The 16,536-nt window shown below is 37.4% G+C and overlaps 1 protein-coding gene across 1 annotated transcript in view; it reads left to right on the top strand.

The window, feature by feature from the left end:
- Positions 1-16,536, top strand: part of PDE11A (phosphodiesterase 11A) — a 111,729-nt gene that overhangs the window by 84,923 nt on the left and 10,270 nt on the right. Inside the window, exons 14-18 of the mRNA XM_009996319.1 lie at positions 2,005-2,105; positions 6,321-6,398; positions 7,760-7,827; positions 10,779-10,849; positions 12,401-12,484. Coding sequence (XP_009994621.1) covers positions 2,005-2,105; positions 6,321-6,398; positions 7,760-7,827; positions 10,779-10,849; positions 12,401-12,484 — 402 coding nt within the window. The remainder of the gene's footprint in view (positions 1-2,004; positions 2,106-6,320; positions 6,399-7,759; positions 7,828-10,778; positions 10,850-12,400; positions 12,485-16,536) is intronic.

The following is a 16,536-nucleotide window of genomic DNA, read 5'->3' as shown; positions in this document are numbered from 1 at the left end:
GGGAAGCAGTGATTTCTCTAGTGCCTGAAATCTTCATCACGACTAAATGTCTCCCAAAAGATAGGCTCAAGACATGGACACCTCTGTGAAAGCCCACAGCTCATGTCAGTCTAGATGCTTTTCTTTATCTTTTCCAGCTTAAAACCCAATAAATTTGGGGGGAGAGGGAGGAAGTTACTTCTTGCATTAGAATCTACACCAGCTTCTTTCAGAGATGTAAATATTACTTGAAAGGCAAGACTTCCCCTTTGATTATTCAGGCAGCTTCTTCTCCAGGTCCTCATTTCTAGACCAGAAAATTAATCTTACAGGATTTTTATCCAATAGACACTATTTGTTAATGTAACACAACAGCCCTCAGTTTGGAATAAATGCAGGTTTGGATCCTCCAATCTTCTTAAAGATACACCAAGTTTCACCAGCTGAGCTGTTTGTCTCCTTTCTCAAATGAACTGAAATTAGATTATACCCCATCCACTAACGTTGATATTCTAATCTGTTTTTGCTATCTAGAAGGAAACCTAGTGTATTGTATTATTTATTTAGATTTTTATTATCTTGGACAAAGGAGCTATTTATTCTTTATTCTTGACATGCCAACCTCAATATACATGATCTTAAGCTTTATAGTGACATGGTTTTCTGCACCATGAAACAGCTCAGAAAGACAACAAATACAGAACAACAGGTAACTTGGTAAATTGCCCCTGTTGGAAGAGCTGCATTTTTCCTGATAAATTTTGCTTTATTTTCTTCTGAGTACTTTAGTTTAAAAATTGTTTTTCAAAAATAAGCTTAGTTTCTCAAATCCTTTTCAATATTTGGCCAAAAATAAATAATGATTTCGGAATCACAGAGAAGAGTGTATTTTATGCATGATAAGTTATTTTTTTAGGCCAACAATTAGCTGATCTATTAAAAAATACCATCTCTACCTGCAGACCTTATATTATCTGTGTCCTCAGATCATCATGGTTATAGCAATCTTATTGCTGGAAAATTCTTGGGTTTAAGGGCATTTTAATCTTCCTAGGCAGCAGATGGCAGTGCATACTGAATGAGTTTATGACAGTGCTAAATGTCACCAAAGTAAGACTTTGCTTAGCAAGAACTTATTTTTTTCTGTAGGTCATTAGGAAAAAAAGAAAAAGAAAAAAGTGGTGTACTTTTATTTACGTTAATGTGCTTATATTTGACTAATCTCACAAAGACCACTTAAGAGTCATAGAATAATTCTTAATCTTATGGATTTTGTATTATTTCAGTTTATCTCCTCTAGGATTTCATAAATTGTAGGATCTCTGTCCTCCTCCGGTTTTCAGAAATTCAGTTACAAAAGGACCCTCCTGCTCTCAAATAGCAATATTAAATAATTGTTTCCTTTCCTTGTGACCATGGAGCACCTTTCACATTCTTAATCCATGATCCTTTAAAAAGTAACCTATTTGGCCTACAAAGGCCATTTGAACTGGATAAAGTTGTGGTTCTGTAGCCTGAATGGTGAATGCTTGTAAGGCAACAGCAACACTGGCAGAGTGAGCAAATGAGCTGTTGTGAATGGAAGGCTGATTTAGTGCTTTTGATTGCTCTAACAGCAGCTTGTGTGCCTGCAAGCAGCAGCACAGATAAATCTATTAGGAGCAAAACTCAAAAGCTGCAATGCACATCTCCCCAAAACATTTAATAAGAGGGAAGATTGAGATGTATCCATAGTTTTTGCCCATAAACTGAGTCTGTGCAGGGTCAGAGCAAAAGATAAATCTTTACTCAAGAGACTGTAATTTCAGCAGAGTTTAGAAAAACATCCTAGGTGCTTGATTACAATTGTCAACTCTTCCACCCCCATGTAATCTCAGCAGTATTAAAATTATTATTTTGTCATAGTTTTGACATGAATTAGAAAAGGCATCTGTTATAGGGAACAGTAGACTAACGAGTTAGAAAACCTTTTAAAAACCTATATTGATTGCTAGTCCTTTACCTCTTTTATCTCTTTCATTATAGGGTCACAACATCTTTGCTAACTTGTCCTCTAAGGACTACAGTGACCTTATGCAGCTTCTAAAGCAATCAATATTGGCAACAGACCTCACTCTGTATTTTGAGTAAGTATCGGCATTTTTTGTATTTGACAAATGAAAATTCTAAGAACTTACTCTAATGACCTATTAAATACCAATAAGGATATATAATATGAGAAATTAGTGTTCAGCTGTGGTTGAAGAGATTTAGTCTAATACTTAGTATATCTCAGGCTAATAGAAATATCTCAAGTGTCCAAGTAAGTTTTGCTTTAATGTGTAACATGTTTGTATCAACAAAAAGCAAGTGAAATCCTAGGCTTATACTTTAAAGCAATCCCAGGAATTGGCTACAGCTCAGTTCTGGAATTCTTCTGTCCCTTTTGTCATCATTTATTCAGGCATGTAGAAAATCAATTACATATTAGAATTATTTTCCACCATTTCAGAGTTTCTAAACATGTATGCTAAGAAATATTATATTTAGTTGCAGAGGTCATGAAAGCATATGCATTGCTTCTTTGAAGACAAAGCATGCCAATTTACATCACACAAGAACAGGTCTGAAAAAGCTTAACTTGAGAGAAAGAAATAGAATCTCTCTCTTAAGGGTTTTTTCATTTCTTTCTTTGCATATCAAATCTCCAAGTAGATTTCTTAGTTGGTGCTAATCTGTATTTTTCAAATACTGTTAATTATTACCAAGTTCTTCCCAGTGGGAATATGTGTGTAGCTGGTGGAGTCCTGGTGTCAGAGTCACATTGCACTTCTGACATTCCCCTCTCTGGCACATGCCTGGGGCTGACTTACAGAGAGAAGTGCTGTTGGATGTGCAGTTTCACTGTACTGCCTTCTCAGCCTTGACAGTATTTCATCCTTAGGAATTTTTGTTTGATGTCCATTAACATCCTATCCTGTACAGTGCTGGCTGGCATTTAGTCTTATTTTTCTTAGGGTGGTATACCTGGATTCTGCCCCTCTTTTGTGCTGATGGTTGATACCAAACCAAGTTTCCAGAAAACTTCAGGTGAAGTCTTCACCCTGAAATTGTTCAGCTATGTATATCAACATTGTATCTTTAGCTGTTAGTTGTCAGAATACTAACTGAGATACTGCAACGTTTGCTTTGTAGTTTTTTCTCAGTATTACTGTGCCCAAGGGCTGTTCCTAATGTACTGGCAGTAGACATACTGATATTTGTTTCCTACAAGTCTGTTCTCAGAGTTGTATTAAGAAAGGGTTTTAATGAATAGTTTTATTATAAATCACTTCTAAATGTTAGTCCATGAAGAGACTTCTGCTTGCCAACATGAAAATCCTGAGCAGGACAAATAAACCCTTTTAAACACACTCTTTTTGAAACCATTTGTTAGGATGCTTGTTACCTGGGAGGCTGGTATGACAGTGGAATTTGCTGACAGCTTCAAGTGAGATGCAATGACCACAGCGATGTGTCAGTATGAGTTCTCCTGTCTCACCACAAATAATAACTACTGCAGAAATGTTTTGTGCTTTTAAGGATGAGATGAGTGGCAGGGGCTGAGGACAGCATGCCCCCATGTGCTCCCCCTGGCAGAGCCAGAGAGGGCCCATTGCAGTGCCTTGGGAAGGAACTCTGTTCAGCCCCAGACATGATGGAGCTCTCTTCCCTGCCTGCCTTAGGTTGAAAAGCTACATGGTCAAGTTGTCTTTCAGTTTAATACAGAGAAATAATGTCCAAAAAGGGATATAATCTGAATTTCAAGATTATTTTTCCCTCCTTGCATAATTGATTTTTATGTGCTACATGAATCAGAAAATTCATAACAAATGAGGCCTCTTTACTCATAAATCTGCAGATGAGTTATCTTTTCCTCTTGTATTATTATAATTCATTAATCAGGTAGTTCTGCTGCTTTACTTCTGAAAGTGTCCGAAAATTACTTCCTGGAAATGTTGATGTCTTACACTTCTTACAGCCACCACATGTGAACATATGTTTCCACACAAGTACATAAATGTTTTTTTCAGTTTGTTTCATCTCCCATATTTTTGTGGAGAAAGAAATTCTTGTATCAGTATACTATGAATGCCTAAAACTAATGATCACAAAGTCCAGCTAACAAAACAGAAATAAAACTCCAGGCAGGGCAAGAATTTATGACCTTCTAAAGGCACTACTTTTGTACAAACAAACAAAGAGATTACTTTCAGTGAAGGATCAGATGGAAAATATACTTAACATTAGTAGATAATTCTACATAATGATGCTTGTAAATAATACAACAAGCAAAAGCATGGAAGCAAAATGAAGTTTCTGGAAATGCACTCAAATGATGTCTTGAGCCACTGGGCTGTAGAGCAACTGGACTTGCTATATATAGTGGAACAACTTTCCCTTCTAGGGAAAATACACCCAAAGTAAATGTTATTCAAAGACATTGCGAAATTGTTATAATTCTGTTTATTTCTGAAATCCTGACATATTATGCTTGCTTAATAATAGCAAACCTCTTTGTTTTGGATACCGTGCATAAGCAATCAGTAGGAAACACTGAATTGTTTTTTCATACATGGCTACTTCCTTCAGGTTGACTCCTTCCTACACTAGAAACTCTCAGTGGAGTTGGACTACTGCTTCCATATCCATGTAAATTGATTTCAAAGAAAATTTTTATTTTAAAGTTTTCAGCTTAACATAAGGCCTTGAGACTCACATTTTCAGTTACTGTTTATGGATCTCTATATTTTATATTTGAATGTTTGAGGTTTCTGGGATATAATCTTCCTGAGCTTTCAGCTTTAAACATTCTTGCCTGTTTTTTCTCTAGTAACATATGAATTGCCCAGAATATCCAATACTTCCAAATTAAATCATTACCAAATTTTACAGTTAGACTGAAATACAGGATCCAAAAATCCACCACTCACCATATAATAGAGTATGTGGTTGTGATGATCTGCTCAGGATTAGGCTGATTTAAGGTTTACGTGCCAGCTACTTTTGGCCACTACAATTTTCATGGCTACAATAGTTATTTCCACTGGGGCCACGACGCTATGACTTTGTGTGAGAGAACAGATTTCTGTTTTCTGCATGCATGACTTTGCATTGTTGTGGCGAATTTTGTAATGTGCAAGTATTTTTGTATCTTATTTCACAAAAGAAAAGGGAGTAGATATCATCATGTAGTCCTTATATCTCCCTCTTCTAGTTGCTGCCTTGAAATCTATTATAGAAAAGCCTTATAGTAGGAGTCATATAAGGCATGACAGTCAGTGATCAGAATAATACAACATGCCTCATATAAAATCCTGTCCACTGATCAAGGGAAACATTCCTTGTGCATCGGGAAGTGTGCATCTCCTTGTGTGTAAAACCTGTACTGGCTACCATCAGACTGTGCTTTCAATAATCACTGTTCAAGATTTCAGTCCAGTTGCAATAAATGTAGAAAGTACAAGATCTAACTACATTCCCACTTGACAAAGAGATAGCGAGTCTCCAATGAGATGGGGCACTGGACTGTCACAAAGAAAATAGGCATTTGCTTTCTAGCCTTGATGCTAATATACTGTGTCATCCTGGGCAAGTTTCTTCATATTTTTATACCTCAACTTCCACTTATCTGGGGCAGTATCTCTTTCATATTATAGTCTGTGTGCAACAAGAGCTGCTTGGAGTCTCAGTACCATAAGAAATTACACACTATGACAAGTCAGAATTTGGTATTTTAAAGTAACAAACAATATTATGGCTATATTGTGGCTTATCTTTGAGGACACAGACAAGAAGACAGCATAGGATCCAAGCAAGAAGACCTAGTTTCTAGTCAATAAGAACTACTAACTCGAGACATCTACCACTCCTGTGTCTCATTGTTCTGTGTGCTGGAAACAAGAATTGCACATCTCTGAAAAACCCTCCAGGATCCAGAAGTAAAAATCATTTTTCCTAGGACAAGTAAAGAGATGTGTGTAATATTTCAGGAGTGTTTCTATTGTCTGTCTGTCCACTGCTGTAATTGAATATTTCATGCTTCCATGGAAGACTGAACATTTTGGTACCATTTATTTCCTTATCTGCAGAGACCATAAATACAATATTGCTTTTACTAGGCAACTCTGACATTGATAACAGACATTTATAGAACATGTTCGGAAATTAGTATGTTTCGCTTAAATGAACTGTCCGTGTAACGACTTTAACAGTAATACATGAGATTCAATGATTTCTTATCACCCAGAAAACCGTGTTTCTACTGCAGTGCTGCCCTGGAAGTGTCTTGTTCCTTTCTCTGATAATCTGTTTTGTTGCAGGAGAAGGACCGAGTTTTTTGAACTTGTCAGTAAAGGTGGTTATGACTGGAATATAAAAAAACACCGAGAAGTATTTCGGTGAGCACTATTATTTCTTGTTTTCTGGTTATTTCAAAGTGTAACCATATTTGTCTAAGGAATTCCATATATATTGCAGTGAAGACTTAAGAGTAAAAGAGAAGGTAGCTTGTTTTAAAATTATGATCCATGATATGAAACAGCTAGTATGATTCTAAACATTAGCAAATGGCAGGGATGTAATCAGTGTGACCTCAATCTTTCCATTCCTATTTCTGCATTCACACTCTATCTTGCTTTCTTCCCGTTCTCCCAGCCTCACCAGCTACCACTCAGCCCTTCTGCTCTTTTTCCAGAAAGCATCAATATTCTCCCTCAGGATGCAGAGATCTTCCCTCCTTCCTCTCAGCTGTTTTCTTTCACTGGACATGCTTCACTCTGCCCTTTCACTCTGTACCTGGGAATTTGTTCACAGAGCTCACAGTAGTCTTCCAGCCCTCACAAATTATCTGAGCTTGCCTGCTATTGAAAATCTCAGACGTTGTGGGTGGTTTGAGTACACCACACTTTTGAGATAATAAATGTGTGCATTTGCATATGCATGCCTGATTATGTCTCATTTTATCTGAAATTTCATTAAAATTCTGTTTCCTTTTGGCCTTTTGACCAAAATATTGGCCATTTTCTATTTTCCATACAATTTCACCCATTCCTAATTTTAGATTCAGGCAATATATTTGATGCTTCATTTTAAATGCCCTTGTTCTTCATTTAAACTTTCTTAGACTTTTATCTGCATCATGTACTGTACATAAACACTTTCTACAGCTGAATGGTTTCTTTCTCCTAATGCATATAAAACATGGTTGTAGCTAGATATTAAACTACAGTGGAGCAGTATAGCTCACAGTAAATCTTAAATTTTTATTGTAGATGAGCAATAGAAACTGCTTAAACAGTGTCTGGGATGCCTCCTGTGATTACAGGTTCTCTTGCTATAGCAGTCACTTACAAATAGGCATATAAATTAATCCAGTTTGCGGGTGTTATTATGTAATAATATCCTTGTGTCACATGAAGCACACGCTTTCTATTCCATGTGTTAATGTGAATGGTGTTAGAAGTGTTGCAAAATTAGCAGTTACTCCCTTGCAATGTAATTTCTTTTCTAGTGTACCATGCACAATACCAAAATTCATTGTCTGGCAACCTGCAACACATTAGGCTTCCTAGGCACAATTGTGATGTAAAAGCCATGCTGATGGCTGAGATTTCAAACATGTCATCCTTTTCTGGAGGAAAAGAAGGGTGCCTGGACTGACGTTTTATATATGTATTATTTACTTATGCATCCAGAGCAGAGTTGTTTAGAAATCCAACAAAGGTTGGTTCAGTTTGTATTGTTCAATCCTGTTTTTCAGATCAATGCTAATGACAGCTTGTGACCTTGGAGCTGTGACCAAACCGTGGGAGATTTCAAGACAGGCAAGTCATGATTAATAGCAGGGCTGAGAGGAGGCGGGACTGGCAGGACAATATTCCCAGGGCCCTGACTTAAAGGGACCAAAACTGGAATCAATTTACAGCAGTATTAATGCTATAAAAAAATAGCAGGGGGTTTCTGCAAGAACTGGTTTATTGCATAATCTTACCATGTGCACATGCTGGTGAGCAGCATGTAGGTACCTGAAGAGATCTGGTTTTACAACCTTGTCTCTCATTAACCTTTTAAATTCATATCAAAAAATGGGTGGATTAAACATAAAAAAACCCAAAAAGGCTAGCCACATATAGTTGCACTTGCTTGTTTTGTCACAAGGTTTTCCTTGGCAGTGACAGAATCTTCCCTAAATCAAAAATACCAGCAGATGATCTGCAAACTTTGATTAGAATAAAATCTTCAGTATATATGATAAGAGAAATGTGTTAATTTTCTCAACACTGATGGAAAAAACTGCAAGTGGCCAGCCCCACCTTAAACCATGACAGTAACATAAGCCTCTGTACTTAGAAACAAGCAAATAAAAATGCATGTCTCTGTTGCTGAGTAGGCTCTTTAGAAATATACATAAAACCTGGGTCCAGTATTGGCAAACAATTACAATGTGAGAAAGTAACTTGTCCCAAAAGTCTTATCCTATACCACATGAGTTTCCCTCTTCTAGGCATCTTTCCTTACTCAGTATTTGGCCTTAGTATTTCCTGTCTCCATGCTAGTAATTCTGTGCCCTTTACTGAGGTCCAGAACAAGCCAGTAGAAGGCAGGCTGTGTAGGGTTTTGAAGGAATATACAGCATGAAGAAGCAAATAGGAAATACATCAGTGCAACTAAGTGTGGCTAAGCACCTGGAGAAAGTCTGATTGACTTAACAGCAAAGTGGTGTTTAAAAAGGTAGGGTGAAAAAGAGAAGCTGGACCAGAGAACTAGTGAGGCAGGAGCAGCCAGATTTCTTGGAGGACAAGGAAGTAACAGAAGCTGAAAAGGAACTACAAAAGTTACATGCACATCAACTCTCAAAGACATTTATGTGGTGAGGGCTTTGCCTCAGCTTGCAGTTCTGTCAGATTAGCCTTTTTTGCTTTTATAAGCAGAATATGGCAATAGTCCTCCTAAGGCTGTTACTCTACTCAGCCAGAATATGGCTACCTCACATAGAAATTAGGGAAGCCGCTCATATCCTGCAGCAGGAAAATGAGTCATGAGATTTTTCAGTGCCACCTAGCCAGAGTTGCAGTGTGGGCAATCCCTCCTCATTTTTTCTCTTTAACCCAATTAGCTTCTCAATTTTATTTGACAGCCAAAATGTCAGGTAGGGTCTGTTTTCCATGTTATCAATCTCTCTGCTATGGTGCTGAATTAGTGCTGAAGTGGCAAACGGGGTTTTTTTATCCTTATCACTTTTGAGGTCTGTGGATGAAAATTCCCCTGCAGCTTAGTGTACAGGTTTACTTTATATTGAAAAATCCAGTCTGGGATTGATTGAAACATTACCTGGTTGAGCAGAGGCCAATAAATCCACAGAGGGAAAACAAGAAATAGTTGGACCTTAACTGTGCTAAAAGAACATGAAAAGTGAGGGAGAGAGAGATTAAAATATATGAATCAAAAGGAATAAAGACTATGCATAAGAAGGCAAAATTCAGAAAGAGAATATAGAAATGGCCAAGAGAAGTGCATGAACACAAGGAGAGCAGACTCAGAAGAGCAGTGAGAGATGGGAGTGATACTATGTTGTGATTATTTTTATACAATATACTTGGAAAACCCTTGATTGCTACTAAGTTGTTAAATTATTCCTCTATCTGGAGTATTGATCAATAATTTTATTGCTGTACTGGGATTACATACATTATAAAGTTCCAAACCGTTTGATAGCTTGGCTCAAGATTTAAGAGTACTTTATACCATCACTTCACCTACTTCTAGTATATTTTGGTACTCCTTATTTCAACCATAACAAGCTTAAGATTTGTGAACATTAGCTACCATGAGGTTGCTAGAGCAAGAAATTTGGAGATTGATTTTATGAAGTACAGATTCTCTTCTTACTTCACCTTTTTTAGCCTTGGTGTTACGAAATATTTTCCTAGTTTGAAAACAGGCATGACAGGAGCTTAAGGAACTGAGTATCACCCTGCATAGATTAGTTTCCTTTTTTGCACCTCAACTGTCACCCATGCCTACCTTCAAAGCCCAACACATCAGAAGACGACAGTACATAAAGGCTTCTATATCAGAATTGCCCACAGTTTGACTTCCTAAAGTTCCCATTGTTTCCGTAATTGATTTTGTTTCTAAACCTTGTGGTGTTCTGAGAAGCACAAACCTCTGCTGTGAATAGAACATCTTCATTCACAAAAGTCAGAAAGATGCATTCCAACTTCCAACCCACCAGTTCTCAATTTTAATACAATATGATAATCACAGCCTGAGTTCATATTTAGATATTCAGATCCTCATTAAATTAATACAACAGAGCTTATTAGCTAATGAAGTTTCTTTGAAACTGAAGTTGCTTATACAGGGCAACAGCCTGTAAATATCCAGAGAGCTCTTGCACACTTTACAAAGCATTTTTACAGACATTACTGTGGATGCCAACAAGAAGCTATACTTTTCCATTTTATTCTCAGTACTTGAGTGAGTTGCCTGTGACTGCATTAAGTGCTACCTTGATACTGCAGTGCAATTCCCCCGGACAAAATTCCCTATCAAAAAGGGCCAAGTGTGCATATGAGCAGTTATGGGTGTTTATACCTCCTGTATCCCCAGTTCTGAAAACTATACAAACGTGTGCCTGACATCAGTCATGTAAATGTGGTTATTCACTTCTTTACAGTTAAACACAGGCTGATGTAATGGTCTGAGCAAGAACTCATTGCCTTAAAAATTATGTAGCAAGAACTCTTAATTTTTGTCATTATTTATGTTGTAGGCAGCTGAGCTGGTGACCAGTGAGTTCTTTGAACAAGGAGACAGAGAAAGATTGGAACTCAAACTCACTCCTTCAGTAAGTTTTTATCACTTTCTGAAATAGTTACTAATTTGAATAGGGTAAGAAAATATAATTGGGTTCATTCAGAAAAAAAGTAACTGTGTTTGTCTGTAGATAGATATATTGGAATAAATAAAATCTTTGTCCAATAAGGACATGCATTTAGAGCCAAGTATAAAAGCTCTCTAGTCAGCTCAGTCACTTTTGTGTGGAGCTCTTTTGCCCATTTTCTGTAGTTTTTCTCAAAGTTATTCTGTCATTAATTTTGTAAGCAACAGGTATTGTTTTATCATACAGTATTCAAATTAAAAAATCACTAGCTACTTATGGAAATAAAAAATAATCATATTTACTTCATGCTACAGCTGCCTTACCAGTGTTATTCAAATGCTGAAAAGCTTTTCTGTAGGTATACAACTAAATATAACAGTGTAATTGAGAGGATAAATTGGTATTGAGTGGAGTATAGGCAGATGGGTATAAAGTGTCAAACAAGAACTAAGAGAAAAAGTTTCAAGATTTTCAGTGACTGATTTGAAGAGAAAGCCTTATCCAGGTTAAATAATTCAAAATGTTAACAAGCCACTATCTGAAGGCAATGGGAGAAGGGTAACAGAAAGTATTCTGAAGAATTTAACTTAGAGGCCATTCACAAATATGTTTATGCTTCCAAAATAAAAAGACCATTCCAGTGGCTCAGACTTGTTCTCACTTTGATAATATTTCACGTGACCTGGTGGTGATGTAATGAAGTCAATAAAGTTAAAATACTCACAGTAAATGAAAAGCAATTATTTTAAGGTGTGTAATTACATGGTTTGGATGTACTGTAGACTTTGTAGGAGTGCAAAGAAAAGACAAAAGCCAAAGCTTTCTTATCCTGTAGATGGAAAGCTGATGGACCCAAGTAATCTCAGGCAGAGTATGGAGAAAAGTCAACTCATGTTCAAACTTTCCAGAACTCACTTTCTTCCACCTCCTTTCAGCCTTTGAGCCTCTTAAACATCAGCTTCAACCTCTATAATTTCCTCTCAGAGGGAGTGCAGTGAGCAGTGAATTAGGCTGTTTCCCGTTACTGAACAAATTTGTACCTACTCCCAAAATGGATCTGTTGATCCCCACCCTTTGGATTCACAGACATGGCTGGTTCTGCAGACAGGGTCTGTAACTGGGAGGGAGGAAGCCAGCCCAGATCCACTGCTGTTCATTTTGCTGAGCCGGAAAACCCTGTGTGAGAACTGGGAAATTTCTACTCAAAGGTATCTACTTTGCACTTCTACAGGAGGTTTCTTATCAGTTTGACTCCATCTGTGGAGCATTTATTTTACATCACAGAAATATAAAATTCAAATACATTCAACCTAAAAATTTAAAAACAGAATTGAAAATAAACAGTTGATTTTTCATGCCAGACAAATCAGTAAGAAGAGTGCTGCAAAGATCGATTATGGTTTACAAACTGTTCTGCTGTAAAAATTTGATCATAGCTCCAAAGTGCTACATGATGTGTCTGTAAAATATTCCAGTGTACTAAAGCATGACAGTTTTGTTCCCTTCTCAATTCAGGCCATTTTTGATCGGAACAGGAAAGACGAACTACCCAGGTTGCAGCTTGAGTGGATTGATAGCATCTGCATGCCATTGTATGAGGTAATTTTTACTTACTGCTCCTGCAGAGTCCAGAGAAGATTGTTCTTGTCCCTCTAGGGGAGAGCTTACAGTGCAACCTTGAAGGCTATTTGAAAGTCTGAATCCTATGCAAAAATCTTCGCATTCCCTGAAAATGGTAATAGCTGTAAACATAATTCCTCTCCAAGTTATAAAAGCTGATAGGGCAACTATTTATTTTATTATGTTTGAGACAAACTGATTCTCATCATTGCAAGGTGTGAAGTGCTCTGCAAAGAGGTGCCAGAGGGATGGCCTTGTTAAGTGCTGCTGTCAAACCTGTCCAAATACGTGTGACCCAAAAGGAAGCTCAAGGCTGAGCCTTTGCACTCCCTTCTGGCTCCCTTCCAAATTGATAAAGGGCACGCTAGGCCAAACCTTTAAGGTCAGTGACAAATGATTTGTGGTTTAACCTGTGTGCTATTTAACTTGGAGTTTACTCTTTTAATCATTCTTCTACATGGACTGCTTGGGTGCTTGGTATAAAGTGTATGAGCTCTTAAGTACTACTTTATTAAGTTTACAGATGATGGGAATAATGCTTCTCATTTTTGGGATTAAACCAAAGCTTCAGAATTTGACTTTTGTAACATAAATTTCAACTTCTTAACTTTTTCTCTCTTATCTGTATAGAAAGCAGAGCTAAACAAACAGGATGATAAATGGAAAATAACACTATAGAAACTTAACAATCAATAACTGTGTCAGTCTTCCTCCTACTCACTGAAACCACACGACCACCTTATGCCACTAAAGATTGCCAGATTTGGCCATTGATATTCTGACAAAACATGAGATGTTCTCACTAGGTATTTTTTGGGAACTGCAGCAAGCTCTTCCTGTTACCAATGCACCCTAAACTGTCTCACATTTTGAAGAAATGAATGGCTCAGTGATGACACAAAGCCAAGAGCTGGGAAGCAGCTACTAGGTAACATTAAACTGATTAACTTGTGCCTGAGTATATCTTCCCTGCACACAAACAAGAAAATGGATTGGCAGTTCCTTTTCACTTGATAGACCAGATATGTCACCAATAGCATATGAGGTAAGAGGGATGATGTGCTTCCCCTGCTCTCTGTACCTTGTGGCAACTGAGGCTGCCACTATGGCAATAATGAATTGGCTGCTCAGCAGCAAAGGCTACTCCTGTTGTGCAACATAGACAATATGTTTGTATAAACAGCAAGGTGGGCTACTGTTTTGCCAGTAGATCCTGTCCTTTTCTTAGGTCAGTCTTTGTCACAATGAAATAAACTAAAGCTATGGCTTTCAAACAGTTAAGGCAAAGCAAACACAGAAGTAGTATATAAACCTGTATTTTTTTAAATACCTAGATCATTTTCAACAATGGGGAGGGAATGGACTGATCTTGGATTAAAACTTTTAAAATAAAGTTTCTTTCAATGTAATAATTCAAATTACATTAGCATGTGTATTATACCAGAATTCATTATTTGTAATGGCATCTGTAATCCAAAAATCTACAATAAAGCAGGAAGACCTGATAATCAGCCCATCTTCTGCATGAGAACACTGCATCTGAGCACTAAAGCTCTATCTTAGCAGGAGATCTCTGGGGAATATATTCACATCTGATTTCCCTGCTTTCTGCTGTCTTTGCATCATGCTGTGCAGCTATTAGCCTGCTGCTCAACAACTTAAAACAGAGACACCATCAAACCTGGAAGTCATTGTACCACCAGCCTTAGGGGTAAACAGAAAACTCAGTGTCATAGTATTACACTGCGGGAGATTCTCTCTTCAATGTGAAGCCAAGTTTTAATTTTCATATCCAGCTTAATCAAACCTCAATACACATATCACATCAGCAGTGTCTTCAGGCATTGTAAATCCTGTTTAGGGCTGGCTGAGCACTACAACTGTAGTCAAGCCCTAGAATTTTTTTTCTTTTTTTTCTTTCAAAATACATTCTTGGAAATTCTGGCTGTTGTACTGTGTTATAGGAACTGCAAGTGGGGATAGAATAGGTTACATCATTACAAATGCAAAATAAAGAGGCAGAGTGGCAGCTGACAAATCAGTAAAATCTTAGTGGTACTTATGTATCTTACTAGCATAGTGCTTATAAAAACTGTATGTTTGAAATAAACATTTGACACTCATTTTGATACCAAAATTACAACATTAAACCACAGAAAACAGATCAAGTCTTTTGCAGGTAGTTTTTTCCATACTAGTAATTAGAAGTCCTGAATCCGTGAGGGCAGATCCTAGCATCCTAGCCCTGAAGGCAACTCTGTGGGGAATGCATGTGTCCAAACCAACACAATTGCTACAGCATGACCTAGCAGCCACCAAATACTGGCAACTCCTATTCCATTGCAGACAAGAGATCAGCAGAACCCCCTCAAACTTTCTTTGCTCAAAGCAGTTCCCAAGAGTAGGCGGTCCTTGGCAGCTGTGGGTGTCTGAAGTGTGCAATATGGAAGGAGCTTCATAGCCCAAACTTCCAGGAGTCATCAGACACCACACCAGTGCCACTGACAGTACTGTAACAAACCATCTTTTCTCCACAGTTGCAGCTTATGAGCTAGGCTACATACATACACCAGAGTGCCTATGAGGAACAGTTTATACTTAAACATATAAACTTTGCAGAGCATTTTAGAGAGTTATGGCATTTCTAACCTTTTCTCCTTTTTTTTTTTTTTTTTTTTTTTTCTTTCTTTCTCTGTTCTGAAACATTCTTTGGAACTAGATCACTTTTCTGAGGACATTTGGTTCTGCCTCCTCCTTATGCATCTGCTCTTGCATTTCCTTATATTAGCTCAAGACAAGCCTTTTTGAAGTGCAGTTACTCTCCCAAGTAACAGATGATGAAGTCTCCTTTATGTGATGGGAATCACATTCTTACCTGACTAGAACTGTTTTCTGAGTTTGGTTCCTTTTTGTGAGAAGGTTTAGAAGTGACTAGCAAATCTTCAAGACCTGTGCACCTTCCATTAGTGATTCTGTTTGAATGACCCTCCAACCCATAAGAAAGAAGGTCAAAGATATACAAAACATGTTGCATCATAAGCTAACATGGAACTTGAAGCTAAGTATAGATATATAATGATATCTGGGGATATTAAAAAAATATTAGGAATTATACACAGCTAGATTTCCCAAATCCAAGTCTCTAAACCCAAAACCTTTTTGTGTTTGCTCTGTAAGCCTGACTCTGCTCTTGGCACAGAGTAAGCCATGGCTCTGCTCCCTTGCTCTCCCACATCTGCTACTCAGTGTGGGAATCAAGCCACGTCCAATTTCAAAATACCTTAATAATCAAATCTGTTTCCTTCACACTGTGGATCAAAGGTTTGTGAAGATAAAAGCTTCCAATTTTTTGTTCATTGCTTTTTTATTACACTTGGGACTTTATAAAATTTTATTGAATTTACTTATTTGTTACTGTAGTGATCACTGATCAGACTATTTTTATGTGATGGTGGAGTTTTTGCCTTCAGTAGCAGAACAGCCATCCATTTACTCTGAAGTTCTGATTTTAGGGGCTTTAGTTACACTTTACTGCATCACATTTGCTCTTCATTCAAAAATGCCAGCAAGAAAAGAGTTCAACAGTACAGATGAGAAACAAGCTTATTAGAATAATCATCTATAGGGATTTTTTAATTTATTTTTTTTTAACTGCAGTGCTTTTCAAATCTACTATTTTAGCTTCAGTATGAAATAAACATCCCCCCTTTTGGTAGAATATTCTCTAAAGGGGAAGCACTTGCAATTTAGGCAGAAAATCTAAGACATGTCACTGAAAATAAAGCACTGTGGCTACACTGACAGCTGTGTTCAGCACACAGAGAAAGTATTCTGTACCTGTTTGGACATACATGTTCATATAACAGGAGGCAGAATTTTGATCATTCAGAAAATTACCTTTCCAACCCTCCAGTAAAGACACGCTAAGAGTTTCAACACTAACAAATTTCTCTCCTGGACTCTGTGGCTTGTGTGTACCTAAAGCAGGACCAGTCACAAATTTTTCCAAACTCGGATTAGATTGCTCAGCA

This window comes from Chaetura pelagica, unplaced genomic scaffold (assembly GCF_000747805.2).
Source record: "Chaetura pelagica isolate M959 unplaced genomic scaffold, ChaPel_1.0 scaffold3, whole genome shotgun sequence".
Taxonomy (NCBI): Eukaryota; Metazoa; Chordata; class Aves; order Apodiformes; family Apodidae; genus Chaetura; species Chaetura pelagica.
This window is presented reverse-complemented; position numbering and strand designations above follow the sequence as displayed.